At 53.5% G+C, this 17,078-nt stretch overlaps 4 protein-coding genes across 4 annotated transcripts; 2 read left to right on the forward strand and 2 right to left on the reverse strand.

Annotated features, from left to right (window-relative positions):
• Positions 1-174: 174 nt before the first annotated feature.
• Positions 175-3,928, forward strand: COCSUDRAFT_46062 (hypothetical protein; the record flags this gene model as incomplete). The annotated part of the gene is made up of 7 exons (XM_005650856.1): positions 175-298; positions 823-962; positions 1,122-1,379; positions 1,488-1,628; positions 2,202-2,429; positions 2,777-2,983; positions 3,237-3,928. The coding sequence occupies 7 exons, from the start codon at positions 175-177 to the stop codon at positions 3,483-3,485; spliced, it is 1,347 nt and encodes a 448-aa protein (XP_005650913.1). The 3' UTR covers positions 3,486-3,928.
• Positions 3,929-8,260: 4,332 nt separating this feature from the next.
• On the reverse strand, positions 8,261-10,235 carry COCSUDRAFT_11790 (putative Rubisco transcriptional regulator; the record flags this gene model as incomplete). The annotated part of the gene is made up of 5 exons (XM_005650857.1): positions 8,261-8,587; positions 8,936-9,130; positions 9,350-9,495; positions 9,741-9,918; positions 10,044-10,235. The coding sequence occupies 5 exons, from the start codon at positions 10,233-10,235 to the stop codon at positions 8,261-8,263; spliced, it is 1,038 nt and encodes a 345-aa protein (XP_005650914.1).
• An 813-nt stretch (positions 10,236-11,048) lies between these two features.
• Positions 11,049-14,894, forward strand: COCSUDRAFT_52317 (prim-pol domain-containing protein). The gene is made up of 12 exons (XM_005650858.1): positions 11,049-11,133; positions 11,264-11,332; positions 11,414-11,494; positions 11,599-11,649; positions 11,769-11,891; positions 12,007-12,078; positions 12,308-12,453; positions 12,662-12,759; positions 12,857-13,022; positions 13,355-13,537; positions 13,864-13,971; positions 14,303-14,894. Exons 1-12 carry the CDS (start codon positions 11,118-11,120, stop codon positions 14,531-14,533), a joined length of 1,344 nt encoding a protein of 447 aa, XP_005650915.1. The 5' UTR covers positions 11,049-11,117; the 3' UTR covers positions 14,534-14,894.
• A 119-nt stretch (positions 14,895-15,013) lies between these two features.
• On the reverse strand, positions 15,014-16,825 carry COCSUDRAFT_58908 (hypothetical protein; the record flags this gene model as incomplete). The annotated part of the gene is made up of 6 exons (XM_005650859.1): positions 15,014-15,235; positions 15,506-15,622; positions 15,763-15,873; positions 15,993-16,190; positions 16,527-16,673; positions 16,757-16,825. 6 exons carry the CDS (start codon positions 16,823-16,825, stop codon positions 15,014-15,016), a joined length of 864 nt encoding a protein of 287 aa, XP_005650916.1.
• Positions 16,826-17,078: the final 253 nt, after the last annotated feature.

Here is a 17,078-nt window from a genome sequence, read left to right on the forward strand (position 1 = left end):
CTCCTCCTTATAACATAAGAATCGATCCTGCACTAAAATTATGCAGGTGCTTTCTTCGTGAGATTTAGCTTGTTGAACGAGGCAGACGATGGCCATTTACATACTCAGCACATCCTCTTGCACATCCCACTACCCTTCAGCTCTCAGGTGGTGATCTGTGATGGTTGCTCGACCATGCAATTGCTGAGGGTGAATAGCAACAACGAACTCGTCGTGCCACCATTCGAGTGTGCATGGCTATCAGACAAGAGTCAGCAGCTGAACGATGACGTTGGTTGCATCGCCTTCGAGGTCAAAGGTGTGAGGCACTGAGATGATTGTCCATCCCAAAAGTTGTTTCATTAGTAACATTCAAGGAAGTTCTTGAAGATCTGATGAGTGTGGAGCCAAAAGTTGATGGGACCTCTGATCCACTTCCTTCGTCTTTAGGTGAGACGGACGCTGCTGTGATTTTCAAACCCACGCCTGGATCTAGACGATGGCAACACATGGCCCGAGAGGGCAGCGATGCTCATGCGGACCAGCTCAGCACAGAGGACAATTATACCGTGATCCTGGGGTCACATAGGAACAGCAGTCTGAAGGTGGAGAAGTGTGGGAATCATTGTGCAATGGTGCGCACGAGGCTTGCTCCTAGAATGCTATCTTGTGCAATTCCCCAACTATCTGCACAGCGATGGCAGCTGCGTCACAGCTGATGGATACTTCAACGTCCTCTGCAGGTGCCGAACGTGCAAGATTTTCAGCTCTCCCCAACGGAGTTCCAACGATACTGGATATCTTTTGACCACGGCTCTGTCAGCGTTGGCACTGGACCCCCAGGAGGCCCCTCCCTGTTTTCCTGGAAGGATCCCAACCCGAGCCAAGGCACCCGGCACATTGGGTTGGCAGCGTGGGACAAGTTTGTGGCATATCGGAACATCCGCATGCACAAGGCTGCATGCTGCACCACCGAGGGTCAGGTCAGTCTCAGGGTCACAACACCTTTTTCTCAAGTCCCCATAACAGAGGCACGACGTCCACTCTGGATGCACATCATCGGTTCTCAAAGTGGACAGGTTCCATTAATTGCGTTTTGCTATGTGCCTTTGCAATGTGACGTGGTGTGTCTGTCAATGCAGGCGCATGACAGAACTGCAACACAGGTGGCATCGCTAGAGCAGCTGTGCAGGCACAGCGTCGTCACAAACCTCACTGTACAGAGTGTCTGTGACGGGGTGCAAGTCGCACACCTCCTTGAGCCAGCGCTGGATGACATGGCAGGCTGTCTGCTGACATTCCTGTCGCAGAACTTGGAGAGCGTGCTGGCCCAGCAGAGCCATGACTTTGTCATGCTGCCGCTGCCCGTTTTGACTGCTTTGTTGATGAATCCCTCGCTGGTGAGCCCCTTGGGATCCTGGCAGCTATTCCACTGTGCTGCATAGACGTGAGTTTCTCACTGGCTCTGGGGGTGCTCTTGCAGAAATAAAATTGGCGCATTGGTGCAGGTATGTGAGGAGGTAAAGCTGTATGAGGCGGTACTCATGTGGACTCAGCATCAAAAATTTGATGCACAGCAGACTGACGAGGCCTTGTCACAGCTTCTCCCGCTCATCCGCTTCCCATTGATGTCACTCGAGGAGTTGCAGGTGGGCTGCCTTCCTGGGGCAGGAGAATGTCACCTATCATTCACCTTGTGCACTTCCATGGACCTCATTAAGAGTGCGATCATGAGCATATGACTGACAAGGGGTCTTTGCACAGGCAATAGAGAGAGGCCCTCTTGCTGAGATGGCTCTGATGAAGGATCTCCTGGCAGAGGCTCTGGAGTCTTTTGGGTGCAGCACAAGTGGAATTGCAGAGGTGTGCCTTCCCCTCCTGGACCCTGTCATGTAGTGCTTCAGGAAGCGCTGCTCCATCGACCATGTAAATTATGTTTCTGGGCTTCGATTGATAGCCTTTCAGAGATGAGATTCCATCTCTTCTGGTATTCCAGACCAGAGAGTGTCTCGTACCGGGCAGCGCATGCTCATTGGACGGCACGCAAGCAAAGCGCGCACAAAAGGAATAGGTGATGATTAGCTCAGGGCTTGAAACTTTTTTGCAGCAGACAAACGCTTGCATGCGCCAGCCAACTGCAGACAAGCGTGAGGGCAGCCATACGGTACAAGGCAAATGGGTAGTGCGCAACGATAACCTTGACAATTATCCGGCTAATGCAGCCGCATGCGCCGCTGCGGGCAGCGATAGCGGTGGAGTCCAAGCGGCATGTGCGGGGCATGGCCGGGGTGGATTCACTCGCGGCTGCGCGATTTCAACGGAGGCTGTCCCCGGCTGCCATGCCGCTGATGTACATGTGCAACGGCGACCACAATGGCGTCTGCCACTACATTGGCACCGCCTATGGCCAGCAGAAATTTGTCAACCCTGCGCTCTCCGGCCGCCTGCAGGTGCGCTGCAACGCTCTCACAGGCTCCTGCAACCTACCCATGACTCTGTATTCTTGCAATTTGCATTAATACAGGGAGAATGCATCAGACGTACAAGGCAGTGCGAGCGCAAGTGCATTGCAAAATGGACTAGCGCACAAGCTGTGCTCTAATGCCGACATACACAAGCTCCTTTCCTTTCAGGGCGTACAGGGTGCTCCTGTTGCATATCCAGCAAGATGGATGGCTGACAGGCAGCATGAACGATGGTCTTCTGCATGTCGCTCTCAGTGCAGCCCAGCCATCAAACTGGAATCGTTAGTTTCCAATCTCACCGAATTCAGTACTGAGTGTAATCGTGTGCACAGGTGACGGCGAGCAGCCCGAGCTGCCGCTTCACGGATCCCAAGGCGGTTGTAAGCGGCCATTTCCTGCGCAACAATGCGGCCGGCCAGCGGCGCGACGGCGGCACGTGGTGGCGCGTGGATCTGGGAGAGCAGCACCGGCTCATGTGCAACTACTACACCATGCGCCACGACGCATCCCCGGACTACGCGCGCAGCTGGGCCCTCCAGGTGACGCCTGCAGTGACATTCATATAAGTGCACGTCTTGGATGCAAGATGCACATGTCTTGATGCCCATCACATCCCAGAGCTGCGCAATATCAAGGTAGAATTTATCTTGGGGGCATGCGGACTTGCAGTCCCTTCCATCAATTTTTCCAAGCTTCTGGGCCGTCTTGATCGAGGAATTGACTGGTGGGTAAAAGCCCATATTACTAAAGAATCGAAGAGGCTCTGACGCCTTGCTGAAATGCATGCTGCAGGCATCCACTGATGGGACAGTGTGGGTCGACCTGCGGCAGCATGCGGACGACTGCACCATCAACATGGCTGGGCAGTACGCATCCTGGCCCGTAACGGGGCACGCTGCACGGCGGCCGTTCAGGTTCTTCCAGCTGCTGCTGACGCCGGCTGCTCCAGCTTCTGGGAAGGCCAATGGGAGGGTGTTCTCTCTCTCTTACCTGGAGTTCTATGGGTACTTTTTCAGGGAGACCCCTCCCAGCCAGCAGTGACTATGTGGTGTGGTGAGTGTGAGAAACTGATTCCTGTGAGCGCTGAAACCGCGCTCCTAGCGCCGATCAAGCTGCTCTGATGCTGTCCAGGGTGCTATCGTTTTCTGCAGAAGAGAAATGCTGCGCTGCACAAGAGTGTAAACTAGAGAGAATTGAACCTTGCAATGTATGGCAAGTGAGTTGGAGTTTTTAGCAAGTTTGAAATGGTTTTAACATGTTGCATGGCGTTCAAATGTATGTACTCTGCTGAGATTGGCATTGAGATCATTTTGGTGCTCTATCTAATTCCTTAGATATTCAACTGGATCCGGAACTTCTAGAGCAATTCTGCGGTATGTTTGTTGGTACCTTCCATCATCCATGTGACAGCACATGGACATATATGATATCAGAGAGCATGTGTATCCTTGCAATTTGAGATCATGAAAGCATTGTGCAAGATCAAATTCCACACTGCACCGGACCCGATGACAGAGCACCTGCCTGCAATGTCATCAGCCCTGCATCTGGAAGAGCCTTGCAATTCCCAACACTATTCCACCCACCCACTGAGCAAGCAGTGCCTAGTTGGTTTCTTCTTGTAGAAAGTACCAGACTTGAGAGCGTTGGGAGAGCCAGAGCATTATGTCTAATGTGTGGAGCTTGCTCCCTTCACCGGAATATTAATGGACCGGTTAGCACGTACAGATAGAAAAATCATGATAGTACAAGATTTTTAGCGGCAGAAGCTGCGGAACACTCCTTGTTGTTCGCACAAATGCAAGTAGCTTGCCAGAATGCTCCCTTGACTGACAGCCGTACATCTGAACTACCGACACATCGCCATGACTAAAGACGTAGTCATCCCCTCTTGCAGTAAAAATACTAGGCTGCTCTGTTCAATTCATCGTCAAAATCTTCTCGCCTCGGCCAGTATGTAAGTGCTCCTCTCCAAACATATGCGGCAATTCCTCCCTTCTGATCACATCTGCAGCTCTGTGCATTTTGCTGTGACTGGGAAAAAACACAGCAATTGAAGCCGCTCCCTGGTCAGTCTTGCACTGCAGCGGCGCTGTTTCATCATCTCACTGCTTACTGCTGCTGCCATTCTCCAGGCATGGGATGCTGTCTTGGAGCTCCGGCAGAGGGCTGCCGTCAATTCCCCTATTCCCTCGTTGCTCCCAGGGACGCGGCGCAGGCACGGCGTTTCTGAACAGCACCGGAGGCGCCGCGCAGCCGCCGCCATTTACATCGCCGGTGCAGCCGCGCGAGCCGGGCATCGCAAACATGTCCAACATGAACTTCTGCGCAGCGAACGACGGCTCCCTTGTCGGACATGACACCTGCGCGACCACATAAACAGTTCAGGACCGCTACTTTCCTTACAATTTCATATAATGAATGCCCTTGCACCGCTCTTGCCCAATGAAGAGCAGCAAACTGGGATTGCATGGCATGTCTCTCGCATCAGTCAATATGCTGATGGGCTCACCAGAGACAGGGTGCGTGTGAGGCGGACTCCAGCAATGTCCAGGCGCTTAAACAGGCCCAGCTCCATCTCCTTCACAATGGCGGCGCTCGACACAAGTGCTGCGCCCAGGCCATACTGTACAGCACTCTTTATGGCCTCCACCGAGTTGAACTCCTACAGGCCCAACACACCACATGTCGGATCACTGTCATTGGTACGCCCAATTATACAGTCCGACGCTGCGGGGGTCCAGTGGGTTGCGGCCTGCCTAAATCTAAATTGTTCTTCCCAGGGTATGCTGGCATTTCTGCCATTATAGCAGGTAATGTTTCGTAGGTGCTCACCATGTCGATCTTGAGGTGCCGCCACAGGATGCCATGCTGCCTCAACAGCTTCTCTTGCACCAGCTGCACCGAGCTCCCCTGCTCCCACCACACGAACACCTTAAATCTTACAGCTGACAATTGCAAATTGACTAACATTCTTCAATCTATAAACAAGCCACTCTTGCACATTTGGGGAGGCAAGCATCAGGCGGTACAAGCACAAAAAGTCTGCGCCCAGAAGAGGGCAGGGGGAAGAGGATGAGAAGAGGCACCTGATTCAGGCTGACCAAGGGGAGAGTATACAGCTCCTCCAGAGCAATGCTGCCCTGCTTGGCCAGGTCATGGTGCCGAGGCACAATCAGCACCAGCTCATCGCTTGCATACGGCGTCACCTGAAGCATGCAGCATCAGAATTGATCCACTTGCATCAGTCTCTTGTAGAGTGCGATCAAGACCGCTCGATCATGCTGTGGGACCTTTAGCAAGGAGCAGCAGCGCACTTGGAAGCATGCGTGGTGCCTGAACCAGAAGCACACGTGGTCCGATCAAAAGTAACTGCAGTCTAATCGCGCATGCACATGTAAGCCCGAGAAGATTTCAGGGCACAAGCAAGTGAAGCATCACCGCCGCGCCTATATTCTCTTCTCGTTTGATGGCAGAACCCTTGGGGTGTGCAAAGTACACAGCTAGGGGACTTGTGATAACCTGCAGCACCGATGCGAGGTCCTCAGGGACATCGCCGCCGATGATGGCGCAGTCGGCCTCTCCGTGCGCCACAGCGTCACAGGCGCGCCGGGACTGCTCCACCTGCAGAGTCACTGTAACCTGCGCACAAGACACCATATTCGCTCCTGTCAGAAGACATGTTGAGAGGATCCCTTGGTCAGGGCCAGGAGTGACAGGGCTCTCCTTGTGCTGACAGAGCCCATAAGAGCAGGCAGGGAGGAGACAAAAGCCGCTGGCTACTAAATGTGGCCACGGGGTATGAAATGTATTTAAATGTAATCCAGTGGATCCAAGGCACCGGCTTCACCCCTAGGTGGGGCAAGTTCCTAAAATGGCATTCACAGCAGGTGTGCTTTTTAGCAGCCTTCCCGGGTCAGTACAAAAGAGTCATTTGTAGTAACCCCTGAAAGAGCGCACCCCGGGGTTGCGGGCGCGGAAGGCAGCGAGCAGGCGCGGCACGACGTATGTGCCGACGGTCTGGGAGGCGGCCAGCGCCACGCGGCCGCTGTGCGCCGCGCGCAGATCGTTCAACGCGCGGAGTGCCTCGCCCGCCACCGCCAGCACGCTAGCGCTGCAGCGTGCAACGGAACGAAGCGTCATTCAAGGGAGCTGCGATCTTCAATCGCTTTTTTTCAAAACAAGGCATGCTTATGCGTGTGCATGTGACATGCTAATTATGAGCAAACAAATGCAGTATGTACAAGTGCAAGCATGAGCCAGAACGCTCGTGCTGTGCCATGCATAAAAAGATGACTCACAGATGTCAGTGACAGTCTGCACATATCCTGATGGCAACCAGGAATTTGCCAGAGTTGGTTGCGCATTGGAGCCCCTTTTCCTGCTCCCTAAAGAGACATTGGGGCTTTTTATATCAGGTCCACAGTATGCACGCTGATGCACGCAATATCCTTGCTGTGATCATCAAGACAGCATTGCTAGGGGCACTTGCCAGAAGGGCAGCAGCGCCTGGCCGGCCTCCGTCAGCCGAGTGGGGCCGCCGCCTGTTCGCCGCACAACCAGCGGGCCCCCAAACGCCTGCATCCAGCCATATGCACTCAGGCGCCCAAAAACACATCATATTCCCACTCTGGCAGCTTGAAGATTTCTGTGGCTGCCCAGAAAGAGGTTTGCAGATCGGGGAATCGCTACAATCAGATTTATCTGAAAGATGGTATGAGAGAAAGACACATACTTGTGTCAAATGGAAGGGGGAAAGCATCCTACTGCCCTGTTGGTGCAGAGCTGGTAGAATCGTTCCCATCCCCCATGTGGCATAGGTCCACTGGCACAGCAGCATGAATAAAAACCCACGCACCTGCTCAAGGAGAGCGAGGGATTTGGAGATGGCGGGCTGGGAGACTGACAGCGTGAGGGCCGCCGCGGCGCCGCTGCCGGAGAGGGCCATGGTGCGGAAGACCACCAGCTGCCCCAGCGTGAAGGGGATCTTGTCAGCCGCGCTCAGTGCCTGATTCGGCACCCCCGACCCTAGATCTGCACACAATCCTTCCCCCTTACACCAGACACTTATCCTCGAGAAGGTTACTGCCAAAAAAATGGAATACACAGATGACTGGATGGGCAGATCTGCAGACTGTATCTCGTCCTGACACAAGATACTTACCCCTGAGAGGACTCCCAATAACCAAGACCTGGTGCACAGGTGACCAGGTAACAGTTGGGAATCTGTGCTTGATGCAGAGTGTATTACCCCATGTTGACAGAGGCCAGCCCAACCAGGCTGACTTGGTCAGCTGGCTGAATTTTATTTTTGCATTCTTAGAAGCGATAAGGTTATGCAAGCGTCTTTCATGAAGCAAGGGAGCACCTTCAAAGTCGAGAGCGGCCGGGTGCGCGTCTGGGGCGCCAAGGAAATCATCCCGGCCGGCCAGGCCAGGGTAGCGCCCCTCATGCAGCGTGGGAATTATGTGGGCCGGCAGGTTGGGGCTGTGCGCCTGTGAGCATCAGCCGCACTATCTACAGCCAGAATGACTTGCATCTACCCTTACTCGTCCTCTCCACAACAGGAGAACAATGACGCTACAAAGGGTCTGCATGGGGTTGTGAAGCAGCGGATGGCAATCTTTTCATTTGCCGTTGCCAACATCAATGGCAATTCCTCGCTGATGACAAGATGCATGAAGGCTTTCATGCAGCGAATCAAAATGGTATTGATGCTTGCGGAGGCAAGAAGCACCCACCCGTCGCCCAACAGAACTCTGCGCCTATGGGCAAAATAAGGCGCAAACAACTTAGACAGGATGTACAATGTTAAATTACCATAACATGAAATTGACAATATAGCCGATGCATGCAAAGGGGCGACGGACCTGCCGCAGGAGGGGGTCTGGCAGGAAGCAGCCCTGCGGCGCGAGCTGCACTTCCAGGCCGAACAGCTCGCGGATGAGCGCGCGCGCGGCCTTGCTGCAGTACCGAGCCGGGTCTGTGACGCACAGCAGCGTGCGCGACAGCCGCAGGCCGGTGATGCGCACCGCGTGCAGCCGCCCCAGCTCCACCTCCTTCTCTATCGCCGCAGCCGATACAAACGCGACGCCCAGGTTCGCCTCCACCGAGCTCTTGATTGCCTCCACCGAGTTCACCTCCTGCCCAGCCGCCGAGACAAGGATTTTCAACTGTCTAGTCTAATTGAAACTGAGCTTCAGATGCGTGCTAACGCGACATGCTCTGCCGAGACTCTGTCATCCTGCTGCAGAATTTGCTGCTGCGCATGCTGCCAGGAGACTGACGTGACCCTGTGGTGTCTCTTGCTGCTCCATAAGCTGCCTTGCATATCCGAAGAGAATGTCTTGAGGGGACCTTCGCACTCTGACTATTCCTCACCCAGCAGAAGAGCGTTTTGACCTTGCATGCTAATTTAACAGCCAAGTGCGGAAAGGAACACTCTACTTTAAAGAGGAACAGCGAGAGTGCAGAACAGAGAGAATGCACACCATGACGGTGCGCAGTGTCTTCCAGTCGATGCCATGCTGCTCCAGGGAGGCCTTGATGCCCTGCACGGTGGAGCTTCGGTGCAGCGACACAAACTTAAGGCTGGCCAGCACGTCCCGGTCCACCTCCTCACAGCCCGCCAGGGCATGGTCCCTGCCCACTATCAGCACCACCTCGTCCTCCTGGTAGGGCCGCACCTGCACCACCCCAGGCACCATACATGACACCTTCTTGACTCTAGGAAATCCTTCTTGACTCCAAGGAAAGCGTACTCTGTCACAAGGGTGCACTGGTGCAATTGATGCAGGCCAGACAGGGCCGGTGCGCACACAGCGTATTATAGAGATCTGCTTTCAAGTTCTGTCAAGGTACAAGACTTGAGCTTCTGGCGCTCTAGGCAGTGGGCAGCTGCGCACCTGCAGCAGATGCTCCAGCTCTCGGGGGATCTCGCCACCCACGATGCCGATGTTGACCTCGCCGCGCGCTATGGCCGCGCAGCAGCGCCGCGTGTTCTCCACCTGCAGGTGCACCAGCACGTCCGGGTGCCGCCTCTTGTACCGCTCTGCGCGACCCCACAAAACTTAGTCAGTGGTCTTGTTGCCTTTGCAAATAGCACCTAATTAGCTTCATACGCCTCTTGTTCTGTTGGCGCGCCCCACAAGTGCAACCACGTGTAAGCTCCTGGACCCAGCAGCAGCAGCCTTCCCGCACCACTTTTCAGAGCTGTAAATACACAGCGCGCTGTGCGGACACATAGCAATAGAGATTGGCTACGTTGCAAGTTGGAGCTGTTGAATGCCAGCGCACCTATGAGGCGAGGCATTAGATACACTCCAGTGGTCTGGGAGGCGGCGACATAGATGCTGCCTGTGCGGAGTTCCTGCAGGTCGCGCGTCGCCCTCATCGCATCTGCTGCGAGCGCCAGAAGGCGCTCTGTGTAGCGCAGTAGCAGGTGTCCCGCTGGTGTCAGCTCTCCTCTCGGCCCCTTAGTGCTCTGTCAGCCGAAAGAAAAGTGAGATTAAAAACTCAGAAACAGCGGTGACAAGGTGCAGTTTTCGAGCCTCGTGTCACGTGCTGATCAGGGAGGAACAAGGGAAGAAGAAGCGCCACCTGGGAGTTGAGCAACTCAAGGCCGAGGCTCCTCTCCAAATTCTTCAATGTCAAAGACACGTTCGATTTTGACATTCCCAGGGTTGCAGCAGCTTCCTCTGGGCTCTGCGAGACTGCGTACGCCTTGAGCACCACGAGTTGCTGGAGAGTGAAGGGGAAGTTGTACGTTGGAACTTGCTCTTGTACGGCCATCTGCGATCAGGAGCTCATTGTCAGTCTTCCAATGCAGGAAACCAGGAAAGAGACTTGAAGACTGTAATTGCATATTTGCACCTGGTGACGCACGAACTGAGGGGGTCTGTAGTCCAGAGGAGGGTTTTGCAAAGACATCGGAGCAGCGTCCGTGACATGCAAGCGCCTTCGAACCTCATTCTTCCGCTTGTTCTCATGGGTCAAGGATGCAAAGGTCCCCGGGGATGCCAAACAGGAAGGCCTGCTTCCAATGACTAGGGGCCTGTCTAGTTGGTGAGAACCCGATGCAGGATACATGCTTGCCCACAACCTATACAGTCCTCTTCCTTGACTCTACAGCCATGACTGAATGTACATGAAATTGAATACAAGTCATAGGTGTGAGTGTACAAGCATTCTGGACAACACATTTTCCAGATGGTCAATCAAGTGTCACCATGGTCGTACTATTCTACTATAGACTAAAGGCCTGTCACAAGCCCACTCCAACGACTTCTCGCGATTTACTAAAGTCTGATGTCGGTACGGTGCTAAATAATACGCTGCGCTTCATCGGCAAACTCTCCTGTATTCATGATCCAGGTCAGACCAGTTGCCTCAATAGGCAGACGGTTGAACAGCAAGCAGCATGCAAGAAACAGAGGATCCAAATCCTCAAGTGGCGATTCCTTAATGACGTGAAAATCCACTCCTACAAGTGAGTTTTGCGTACCACCATCAGGCTGCATTCACAGAAGTTCACGGCAGGCCTGACCTTTCGAAGCTTTCCCTTCACAATGTTTCTATAAGTCTGATTTGGCCAGCGTGAGGAATCCTGCCCAAAAACATCAGCAGGTCAATCAATTTTTGCCTATCCTCAGTACGACTATAGGAAGGCGCGCAATGTCAGAGGAACAGGGTAAGAAATTTATACCTGCCAAACTATGCATCAAGATGTTCCGAGTGCAAAACCGGTTCGTGTGTCCATGTGAACTTGTGCTGACACCTCATCGCCCATAATCACATCATGTATTATTCATGAAATGCAGTGGCAAAGAGGCCCCGAACAGATGAAAAAGGATCTTCTGGGACACCCATGGAACAAGACCAACAGGAAGGTGGGATGAGCGATATTTTATTTGTGGATGTATAACAGTATTTCGGAAAAAGCAAACGCTCATGACATGTTGAAATCGCAGTGCCTGGACCAGCAGGAGAGGGCCCCACAGACAGAAAGCCAGCCAGGAAATCTGTCCAAGACCTTATGAGGCCATACTACGGTAATGAGCAGCACCCGATGGCTTCCTCACCTTCATAAAGGCTATATCATTCTATCAGTGGCACTGTGTGCTTTCTGAATGGTGAAATTGCGTGTATCTTGCAGGTTTGAAGTTCCCTTACAACGAATTCTGCCAGTGGCTGTCGTACGGCAATGGTAAGGGATTCCATTTGCACAGAGATCTATGATCACCCACACTTGATCGCTGGACCATTGACAAACTGATTTCACCTTGTACGAGCAGTGAGATTATTTAGAGACTGCAATACATGCAGATACCAAGCTGCCACAAGCGGACAGCAACTTCTTTCAGCGGCGGGAGTTCTGTTTCACACTGGATGGGGACATCTTTGTGCGATACCAGTCCTTCAAGGTAGCTGCTGAGATTCATGCACTACGTAATGCTTGCAAGACTTGCGATCCTCCACCATTGTTCGGCCTCATGTCCAAGCAAGGACCAACTTAATTATGGTTGAGCGCAGGACAAAGAGGAGCTGCGCCGAGCGGTGTCAGCAAAACTGCCTGCAAAGATTGACATCGGCCCCGTCTACAACGTGGACCCCCAGCGCAGGAAGGCATACACAGGTGCACCGCCAGCCCATTTTGAAACTCCTCCACCATGTCCTGGCTTAGCGGTTTCATATCTGTGGCGGGTCCTTCAAGGAATAGTGGCAGCGTTCACCTTCAGCTGGTCTGCAGCCGCGCCTTGCCTCCTCGCAGGAATTGCGTGTAATACCAATAATACTTTGTGCCGTGAATCAAGTGCTTGCTGACACAATTGAGCCTGGCTCAAGCTGGGTTGATGGTACGACAGGTGGCGCCTCAGAGCGCGGCTTTCTGCCTGTGGAGCGAGAGTTGGTGTTTGATATCGATCTGACAGACTACGATGATGTGCGCACCTGTGGCAAGGAGGGGCACATCTGCGCCGCCTGCTGGCCCCTCATGGCCGTGGCTGTCGAGGTGTGCCCATTTCCCCCATCCACGACCTTATACTGTTCCAGCATACCTTCTAATTCTTTGGGCACATGCTCTGTCAAAGGCTGCAGCCCCCCTGCTGTGTTGACTTTCCCCTCAGCCCAACAATCACAGACTATGCCAAAAATTGCAGCCCAAGTTGCAATGCCAAGCATTGATACTGAATGTTGAGAGCTGATGCTGCGATGATCAGATCATCGATGCGTCCCTGCGGGAGGACTTTGGGTTCGAGCACATCCTGTGGGTCTTCTCTGGCCGCCGAGGCATTCACTGCTGGGTCTGTGACGAAAGGTAAGGATTGTCCAATCTTGCTGCATTGCTGCACATTATAGTGTTCAAGAAGCTTTTTGGGTCTTGATGTTAGCCTCATAAATTGACTTTTCTACAGGGCACGGAAGCTCACAGATGAGCAGCGCAGTGCACTCGCAGCATTCCTGTCGGTATACAAGGGTACAGAGGGAGGCATTGCTCGCCTAGCCCTCAGCACAGTCTCAAATTCAAACCATCCCTCTGTGGAACGCGCCTACCGCGTGCTTTCCGACGCCTGGACAGAGGTGAGTCGTGTAATTAATTTGCCCATGTCAGAGTGCGGGTATCTGCATTGCAGCACTGGCATGGTCGTCTGTGAGCCGCTGTGAAGCTCTGTACCCCGATGCACAAAGTTCACAAACAAGTCCGTAGAGATCCCTACACCACAACGTGCGCGGCACAGCTGTACTGCCCACTACTAATGGCTTGCATGGCTTGGTCGTCATAATTCAGAATCCCAAGACCCCCAGAAAGGCACCATGCCTGTTGTGACCGCACATGCCGGCAACTGTCAGGGCAACTGTGTGATCGAGGCCCGTAAAGCTCGTTTGTTGAAGCTGCTGCTCTTGTGGTGCAGCACATCCTGCCGCAGCAGCGGCTCCTGGCGGATGAGGCTGGGTGGGAGGGTGTGCTGGCGTATGTCAAGGATGATGACGTGGCGGAGCGGCTGCGTGGCAGGTGGGCGCGCGAGCAGGGGCGGCTGACGGCCGGTGACATCAGCGTCGAGCGCTGGGCCGACCTGGAGTCCGAGATCGACAAGGTGTGACACCCTGCACAAGCTCCCAGGAAGTGCTGTCCCTACTTGACGCTGTGTGGCTGCACAGCACCAATCAGAATGCAAGCAGCTGTTGGGAAGACTGTGTTGACGGTGCAGGGCCTGCTGACAAAGTTTTCAAGTGTCCACTGGCTTGCAGAGATGCTAATCTCTGTCCTTGTGTCATGAATATCATTGCGTGGTGACAAGCATTGGAGGAAAAGCAGGTGCCATGCCAAGAGAACGGCCTGATGCATGGCTTGTCTTGCAAGCAGGTGCTGGACTCCAAGAGCGCAGACAGGGCAAGGAAGCAGCTGCTTGTGCGCAACAAGAAGGAGATCATTTTCGCGTACGCCTACCCGCGCCTGGATGTGGAGGTCTCCAAGAAGATGAACCATCTGCTCAAGGCGCCCTTCTGCGTGCACCCCAAGACCGGCAAGGTGCTGATGCACACCTCTCACCTGGCCGTTGCAGTCTGTAATGTAATTCTCTGGCCTTTAGTAACCATATGACCTCTAGGTGGGGCAATTTATCACATGACATTCAAGGCAGGGATACTTGAAGACAGTCCTGGCTTGGCCTATGGGTCTATTTTAAGTGATGCATGCATAATCGGGCAGCCCCCGATCTTGCCTTTTCCTGCCATGACCGCTACTGTCTTAGGCATCCCTTTGTTGCAGAAGGCTGAAGGATCCTTACAGTCATGCAAATTTCTGTGATTGATGTACCAGTGATACCAAGGATGCAGGTAATTATCTGGATGTGGTGCAGGTTTGCGTCCCCATGGATCCCAGCAACATATGGGCCTTCGACCCAGAGCAGGTGACCACTGTGCACGACCTACTGGAGACCGACAAGGACAGCCAGGATGCAGCCACCGCGGAAGCTGCTATGGAAGCGGCCGTAGGCACCTTCCGCCGCTGCTTCCTGAATGGCCTCAGAGCCGCCTCCAAGGCCGGACTCGTCGCCAAAGCACGAGCTAGCGAAGGGCTGGCCTGGTAGATCAAGCTCATGCTCACCATGCTGTGACGCAACGAATTATTCTCATGAGGATGCAGCGAATCCCTGCGCGCAGCCAAGATTGCAGAAGGCCTATAAACGTTATGTCTGTAAACGTTTGAGGCCTGTCGGAACGGTGGTGGTTGGGCAATTCGGCTGAAAACGCAGCTGCGCATGCTGCGCGATGGGAAAGATGATCATGATGTGAAATCAAAAGTGAGCATTGCTGAAGCGGGTGAATGTCAGTGAGGTGCTGGGACAGATATTTTGAGATGTTTCGAATTACAAAGCAGTAGAACATTTCATTTTCTGCTAGTTCCAGCCAGCAGGACAGATGCAGGTTTTCCGCGCATTGTGAAACATAGTAAAGAAACAGGATTGAACACGACAATAATGAGAGATTGTACTTTTACAATCTCTATAAGTAGCACCTTTCTTGACAGTAGTTCATCACGCAACACTGCGCATCTGTAGGACAGCAACCTAGAAAGGGATGTCATCATCGTCCTCAGGCTGCTGCCCCCCTATTGGCGAGTGCGCAGCAGGGACAGCAGGGTTCTGCACAATGGTGTCATTCCAGGGAATGCCCTGCTGCTTCAGTGCAATGACCAGGCGGATCTGGTTGTATGTCAGTCCCTCCTTCTCCACAGCCAGCTGCTCCTGGCTCGCCTGTTTCGGTCCTGCTGATGGATGACCCATCATTGCCTGCATGAATTCCAATCAAACGAGTGCAACGCTGCCAAGGCTTCCGAAATAAATGCGACATCGTACAGATCCACAACATCAAGCCTTCGTCGGAGAGAAGGACTGCAGATCAAGTCAGGGTGGGCGCCAGAAGATGGAAAAAGGGCTGCCTCGCTGTGTGATTGCACTGTGCAAGACATCTCAGGCCCAGGAGCACGATTGCTTTGCAGATTGTCACAACAAATTTGTTGCAATCATCACAATGATAATGATGGACATGCAGAGCCCCACCTCTCTGACTTGCCGCAGGTAGATCTTGTCCAGGGTTGCAGGGCCGCCGTCTGGGCCGACCGATGTTGACAGCACAGTCTCAATCGAGTCATTCACCTCATCTGCTGTGATCCAGGGCTGCAGTGCAATGAATTTCATGTCAAATGCTTGCATGCGTTGGTGCAATCCAAGCAGTGACTCACCAGATCCTCAAGGCGTCCTCATTAGACACGGCAGACACTTTGTAACAGCCGCAAGATAAGATCTTGAGGCCTCACCGATCCAGGAGGGCCCATCTGCAGATCACTGGCAAGCTGCGGCAGATGCGCAAGATTTTCGGGCCTCAAGCTGTCTATCAAGTGGTTTGTCACCGTTCGTACTGCCTTGCCCTGCCACAAACCACCAGCATGAAGATATCAACCGTCAAATTGCAACAGGTGGGAACTTTGTCACTCAACAATCATAAGTCAATAACTAATGTCAATAATAGTGCCCAAGAATGGCTCACCTCCAGGCGTGCAATCTCGGGAAAGCTGTGGCCTTGGGCATACAGTTCCAGGGTTTTCTGTGCGGCTTCACCACCCCTGGAAGACGCCCCCCTTTCTCGCGGCTGCCTCTGCCGTGTTGGCTTGGGCGCGCTCCCTGCTGTGGTGCCTTCCAAAACGCCCTGGCTCCGGTCTACCACCATGACATACTCCGCCACGACCTGTCATCACAGCTGATTCAAGGATGAGGCGACAGATATTGGGTGGAGAGACATACAACAAGGTCTGCAAGTGAGGAGGATGTTTGTGAACATGTGGGAGACTGCATGGGAGGGGATCACCCGCAGTGCCTCTCGACGCTGTCCCGTGGTCTTGTCAGTCCACTTCGATTGCTTCAAGTGCCCTCCCACCGCGATCTGCATCCCCTTATGGACATACTGTGCCACTTGCTGGGCCTGCAACCATAGTACGCCCATTCATGGCTTGAGCCTCACATTGTAAAGATGCAAAGGGGGGGATTTTGGGGGTTGAACTCAAGGGATGGAACAGTAGCGAACCTCTGCATTCCAGCAGTCCACCACAAGCCATGTGAGCTCCAAATTGTTGCCAGACTTTGGCCGGACGCCCAGGCTCACTTGTGCCACCAATTGATCCCCAATCTGCCTGACCTCGGGAGCTCCTCCCACAATCCCAATCAAACGGACCTGCGCACACTTTCATGATTTTTCTGTGGATCAAATGTGCACGAGTGCAGTCACATCCATGCCCAGCAGCGCCCCTTGCGCACCTTGTTGACATGATCTGCGCTCCAGGCACATACTGGAGGAGGCTCAACACTTGGCTGTGGTGGTGACATCTCTGCGCCTGCAGCTTGGGAGTAGGGACTGTAGCTGGTTTCCCCTGCGCTTGTCAGAGACAACTGAATTGATGGCACTCGCAATGCAAAGATATGAAACAACAACACTAGTTCAGACTCCACAAGGAGAAAAGGGGCTGCGTACCCGAGAGATTCGGTCCCTGCCCAGAAAAGGTTGGTCGATCTGGGGTTGGAACTTCCAAGTTTGCTGCCCCCAACTCGTGGTCATAAGCTCTCAGTCTCGTGGTCGTTT

This window comes from Coccomyxa subellipsoidea, assembly GCF_000258705.1.
Source record: "Coccomyxa subellipsoidea C-169, whole genome shotgun sequence".
Taxonomy (NCBI): domain Eukaryota; kingdom Viridiplantae; phylum Chlorophyta; class Trebouxiophyceae; family Coccomyxaceae; genus Coccomyxa; species Coccomyxa subellipsoidea.